General features: G+C 46.1%; 1 protein-coding gene across 1 annotated transcript; it reads right to left on the reverse strand.

Annotated features, from left to right (window-relative positions):
* Window positions 1-418: 418 nt before the first annotated feature.
* Window positions 419-4871, reverse strand: LOC123126022 (pectin acetylesterase 3). Its single transcript, XM_044546442.1, has 10 exons — window positions 4761-4871; window positions 4330-4543; window positions 2303-2385; window positions 2102-2231; window positions 1715-2003; window positions 1512-1626; window positions 1296-1373; window positions 1098-1203; window positions 822-970; window positions 419-731 (listed from the first exon to the last, which is right to left on the reverse strand). Exons 1-10 carry the CDS (start codon window positions 4854-4856, stop codon window positions 630-632), a joined length of 1362 nt encoding a protein of 453 aa, XP_044402377.1. The 5' UTR covers window positions 4857-4871; the 3' UTR covers window positions 419-629.
* Window positions 4872-6351: the final 1480 nt, after the last annotated feature.

Consider the following 6351-nt stretch of genomic DNA (forward strand, 5'->3'; position numbering starts at 1 on the left):
CGTGTTGCAATCGATGGTGGCAAATGAGAGAGGGTGCTACACGTTGGTGCTGCCGGGGCCGCCGTCGACGATGAATGCGGCCGCCACGCCTCGCGAAGGAGCGTAGTAGGGCGTGCCGGGCGTGGTGACTCCGTTTTTCTCTCTCCCCTACGCTCATTGATGTGATTTGAGGGAAAAAGAACAGGGGTGTGAGGTTAGAGATGGAGAGGGGGGAGGGGGAGGGTCAGGGTTGCTATCGCTGACTGGATACGACGGCCGGAAGATACCAAATTGGACGTGCAGGGTTCGATCGGCCCAAAGTTGGGCCGATCGACCGGCGCCTAGTACCCGCCATTTATATTGGATGATGATGGCAAATTTAGTTAGCTCGCCAAGTAAACTTGCCATCCTCAGCAAACATATTTGTCATGCTTAAAAATCTGACGGTCGCTGAATATCCGGGTCCTTTGTATAATGTAATTAGTTTGTAATTACTCAATCTTGATGTGCTTGAGCTCATCTGCTGGTGCAGTGATTGGTTCACCTGCCTTGATAAGCATATTTGTCTCCTCCGTAACGAGTTGACAGAAAAAGTACACGCAACAAAACATTACTCCAAGACACGCTAAGAGTAATCAAATCAGCTGTTCTCATATGTCGTTGTGGCATGTGTGGTCGCAGGGGTAGGGGCAATCGATGGCCCTCACTTCAGCCCGGCCAAAGTACCAGTCACTCACAGATTTCGCGATACTCTGTGCACGCAGAACAAGACACAAATGAATGAACCAATGAGCATGAACTATATAACCCACTTTAAAATCCAATTGGTAGCCAGTAGATACCTTATTGTGAATAGTAGGAGAGCCATTTGCATTCCATGTAGCCGGGACCTTAGACTGGCCGTGCGTGAAGCACGAGTTTATGAAGAACCCATTGCCCTTGGAGCGGGAGAAGGCGCCTTCCACAATTCCCACCATCTGTTCCCTGAAAGCTGCATCCGTAGGATTGATACATGCGACACCCCAATCTCAGATCATTGTTTGATCATCATATGCAATAATGCAAATATCATAATTTAGTGTGCTGCTAAATTAATCTGTAGATAGATGTATGTATACCTTGCAGGACTTTCATCTGGGATGCGTTGCAGGCTAGACGATTGGACTTGCAGGCTCGCCAGGCGCCGCCGTGGTCGGCTACGTCCGGGGCCAGACTTTCATGGATCTGAATTACATTTGCTCTTTATTGTCAACACATACAAAAAGCAAGAAACTATGCTGAGATGATATCAGGTCAAATATACCACAGCTTCCTACCTGCCATGTATCGTAGGCTGCATTCAACAGGAAGATCGGGGTTTTTATGCTGCCGATTATGTTCTGCGGGAAGAAGCACTGCATGCATGTGTACATGAGATGGTAGGGGTCAGTTGAGTTCTGCTTCATGGGTTATACGTAGGATTCAACAGCTAGCAAGCATGCATGCATGGAAACAGATGAAATGAGCGCTATGCATGTATTCACGTTACGCACCGAGGTGGCGTCGAGATGACCGGTGCAACTCCTCGGCAGGGTCTGCGCCACCCGATGCGTGGCTACGACGCCTCCGAAGTAGGATCTCAAGGTATGGCCACCGGCGACGTCGACGCTGCGTGCATGCATGCATTCAGAACCATGATAGATCGATTCACAGTGGATGGATGAGCTATGCATGGATGCATGTGTTTGTAACGTACGCGTCGAGGAAGAGTCCTGCGTCGGCGAGGCACTTGACGGTGGTGCTCCGGCCGGCGAAGAAGGCGCCGAACTGGTCGCAGTGCAGTATCGCCGACAGGCCCCCGGCGGAGCCGCCCGCCAGCAGCACCTGATCCGCGGAGGACATCCCAATGGAGAGGAGGTGCTGGATGGCGGCGTTAAATATGCGCTGGCCCCGGAAGTAGACCCTCGAGCCCGCGTCGTAGCCTTCGCCGGCGAAGGACGCGCCGTCGCAGTAGCGGATCATCACCCGGTTCCAGCTGTAGAAATCTAATGTGCGCACGCAGGAGTGCAAGCGTTAGTAAATCCAACGTCGACGCATACCGCATACGTACGTATTTATGAGCCATATGTATGTATGTACGGACCAGGGTTCTCGGCGGGGTTGGAGCTCAGGATGCCACGGAACTCGAGCTGCCTCTCCATGAGATTCGAAGATCCGAGGCGGCTGCCCTTGCGGTACATGCACGCCGTCACGCTCTCGCACCACCCGCCTCCCTGCATTTGTGTTCGATGGATTGAGTAAAATGTATCACATGTTCTGGCAAAATATTTCTGTGTATATGTACCTCCAGGTTGACGATCCAGCTCTTCTTCCCTGCACCGGAGCCCGGATCCATGTGGTAAGCCGGCGGCGTACCATCCATGCACACTGCACATCATTTTTCATAAATGGTGTCGTCACATACATGGGGTCTGCTTCAGTACACCCTTATCCCAATAAATTTCCACATGATCCTATATACCCAAATAATGCATCCTCCCTCTCTCTATTGTCTTAACATGCACACATGACATCTTATTAAAGACCCACCACATGCATGAGAAAAAGTTCTCCATTATTAGTTGATCACATGCACACATCTCACCTCACCACATATGCCATCTCATCAAAGGTCCACTCAACATGCATGGGGATTTTTTCCCATTATATCATGCCTCTTATATTGAAAATATTTTTCGACTACACAATAATCAAATACAGAATATAATACTCATTTTTTGTTTTCATTCATGTATTATTAATTTAACTATGCCTGTTTCATACAATCAAATCACTGAAATATATTGCAATCGATCACTGCAGCAACGAGTGGGGTATTCCCAGGTTAGATTAGGTTGGTCAGTACATGAATGTTGTACCTATACTTTAGGTTTATAGCTCATATGTATAATCTTGATTCGGGCTATCTATTTGTACAACATTGCCCGTCATGCCTCTATCTCGAAGGTGTATGTTTTAATCTTCACTATCTCGAAGATGCATCCATAGGTACAGTGCATGTTTTCTCCATTTTACATGAGGTATCAATTCAACAGATCGTCATCCCATGTTCAGAGAATAATTAAATAGCCTAACAAGAAATCGACTAAGTTAGATAATCACCGAATTAATCAAAATCGTGAAAGCCATTGAACACATGACACAAGTCGTGGTTACGAATATGTACCACTCAAGAGTCGTAAGAATCAGGGAACTCCACTAAAAAAAGGAATCAAGGAATATTGCAAGAATGCTAGTAAGTAGGATCTGATATCATCAATCATCGTAATAAAACTGTTGAATTTGCATGATTTAATATGAATATTAGTACAAACGGTTTGGAATATTGCAAGAGAGCTATGTGATATTATCAAGCAACATAATAATTGCCTAATTAGTGTTGAATTAGCAGGATGTAATAGGGAATATTATGGTAGTTAGTGTGCATTTAAGACGGAATCTGTAAGGATCCAACAAATTCATGACCAAAGATATTGAATTTGCAGTACAGTTGGATACTATTCAATTCCGTTAGTTGTACCATCCATTTCATTGTTGATGTGATGGCATACCAAAGATTCAATTGAATACTATTTCGTAAGATATGATTTTATACGGTAAGCCAATAAGACGTCGACTATTAGGGGCCGTTCTCAAGAAAAAATCGGTGGGAAAAAGATCGACAACCCAGAAACGGGGAGGTGGGAGGGAGGATGGAAAAAAAGATGGACAACAATAACATTAAGTATTTTCCTTAAATAATATATATATATATGAGAGATAGATACAAACATAGAGTGGAGAAACCAACTGAAACGCTTGAATTTCAATTTGGTGCTATTTTTGCAAATCAAAAGGGTTGAAAGTAGATTTTCCATCTAAGGTGTGAAAATCGAGAAGGTTGGGTCTGCGGTGCTGGTTTTTGCCTGATTTCCATATGGTAATTAAAATCTAAGGTATGCTTCCTTTTGACGAAAAGACAGCTCTTGCCACACTGTTTGAAAAAAGAGTCACATCTGAATACTTGCTGCTGCATCTGTCTTTATGTTTGAGACTACATGTGAATTTTGAAACAAGCACACATACGTGTTATAGCACTTACTAGTCCCTGGGCCAGCAAATACGGCTTCTAGGGGACAATCATAACTGAATTATGGGGATTCACTTTGAATGGATATAGAAATTGTAATGAATCATAAAACTCTTCCAAACTAATGTGGGGGGGGGGGGGGGGGGGGGGGGGGGCTTGTGGTTGGAAAACTGGACATGCTCTAAAACGTAGTATTAAAAGGTTGATTAAAAATTGGCATCGACACATGTACATGTACATACCGGCTCCCTTGTCGACGGCGGATGTGATGAGGGTGATAGGCACCGCCGGTACGCTCGGCGCGGCCGCGACGACCAAAACCACAAGAGAAAGCGCCCAAAGCTTGGCCATCCCAATTTTCTCCCCCATCTTCAAGTTCAACAATGGAGATGGATACTCACGGCTCTCTCTCCCTGGCTCCAAGAAATATATATGCCAGCCGAATCGATGATTGAGCTGTTACAGGAATATATATATTGATGGTCCTCAAATCAAATAGTACCAAATAAAGGAACTAAATTGGTACTAGTAAATAAGAATAAATAAAAGGTAGGTATTAAATGCGGGGACCGGATGCTTGCATGTATCCAATCCATACATGCGTTTATGCTGGTCCAGCTAAAGGAAAATGGCATGGCACACCGCCTGGGGGCCTAGCTACAACTTTGCTTACATTTCCTTCCACACGTGCCAATTCGACAGCACAAAATTTCAAGAAGTGGAGTTTCAAGATATATGTCTCGTACAAGAAAGTCAATCCCCATTCCATATGTGCCAATTTGCCAGCACGTAATTTCAAGAAGTGAAGCTTCGAGATTTATATGTCTCGTACTCTGGGATCGGGGTGCAACACGTCTCAACTTCTCTCGGACGTCCGTCGCGTCCATATCCAAGCGAACCTTATCACCACGCAAGTATATCTATCCATGAGACAATACATCACCCAATGATGAAGATATTCTATATATAGTTACACCCACATCTTCTATAGTCACACGCACCTGCTCAAACTAAGAGAAAGACAATGACCGATCACCACCAAAGATCTAACGTCAACTTAAGTATTGGATACTTTCTTATCTAGGAACTGTTGGTAATAATCATGAGAATATGATGTTTTTGTGAGATTGTGCTCATTGGGTATTCGGCTGCAGATCAACAGCTGATTGAGGACAACATTAATTGTAGGCTGTCCTCCTTCCCCATTGCATACCTGGGGATGCCATTGTCAAATTTTAGGATCCTGATCCACGACATTGACCCTCTTACAGGACGGGTTGCGTCCAAGACAGAGCCGTGGCCGGGAGATTCACCTCCAAAGGGAGTAAATTTGTATTTATCGACTCTTGTCTCTCTATCCTTCCCATGTATATGACATATGTTGTATATTTTGTCAGAAGGGGTGCATAGCTCCTTCGACAAGGATCTATCGTGTTTCTTTGGGCCGGCGGGTCGATGGGCACCAGGAATACCATATGGTCAAGTGGTCGGATATATGCTTGCCTAAGGACCTGGAGTCTAGGTATTCTCGCGCCCTGCCGCATGAATGTGACCCTTATGCTGATGGGTTTGGAGGATCCTTAGGGATGAAGCTCTTGGTAAACCTTCTGTTGCCTCCTTGGAATTTCTGACGTCATCCGGTTGGAATTTCCGAAACAACAATAGAGAGTGTGCCACTGTTGGAGGGTTCCTTTCACAACCTTCAAATGTTCTTTGGTAGGACCATCCGAGTCATTTGAAAGTTGCCTCTTTTATTCACATCGGAGCCTCCGAGTTGACACTCCAGAGCTTCTGAGTTGTAAAACAGTCAGATTTCTGATCGCTCCTATTTATACCCCCACATATCCCACATTTTTACTCGAAGCAAACTCCACTCCCATCATTTGTTCTCAAAGAAAACTCCACCTCCTTGTGATGACTTAAAAGGGCTCACTAGTATAAAAGAGGGCTTTGGTTCAGGCCGGGTCAGCCCATTAGTCCCGGTTCAGTCCAGAACCGGGACCCATGGGGGCACTGGTCCCGGTTCGTGAGGCCAGGGGCCTGCCGGGCCTCGTGGGGGCATTGGTCCCGGTTCGTCTGGCCCCTTTGGTCCCGGTTGGTGGGACGAACCGGGACCAATGGGCCTCGCTCCTGGCCCATCACCATTGGTCCCGGTTGGTGGCTTGAACCGGGACCACAGGCTGCCCTTTAGTCCCGGTTCATGCCACGAACCGGGACCAATGAGGTGCCTATATATACCCCTCGCCCGCGAGCAGAGCACTCCA

This window comes from Triticum aestivum, chromosome 5D, assembly GCF_018294505.1.
Source record: "Triticum aestivum cultivar Chinese Spring chromosome 5D, IWGSC CS RefSeq v2.1, whole genome shotgun sequence".
NCBI classification, from domain to species: Eukaryota; Viridiplantae; Streptophyta; class Magnoliopsida; order Poales; family Poaceae; genus Triticum; species Triticum aestivum.

Excerpts from the sequence above, each read along its gene's own strand:
- LOC123126022 (XM_044546442.1), bottom strand. The coding sequence starts at position 4,856 with ATGGAATGGGGATTGACTTTCTTGTACGAGACATATATCTTGAAACTC. Across the intron at positions 2,386-4,329 it reads CGCCGTCGACAAGGGAGCCG|TGTGCATGGATGGTACGCCG; the intron begins GTATGTACATGT and ends AATGATGTGCAG. Across the intron at positions 971-1,097 it reads CCAGATGAAAGTCCTGCAAG|CTTTCAGGGAACAGATGGTG; the intron begins GTATACATACAT and ends CTACGGATGCAG.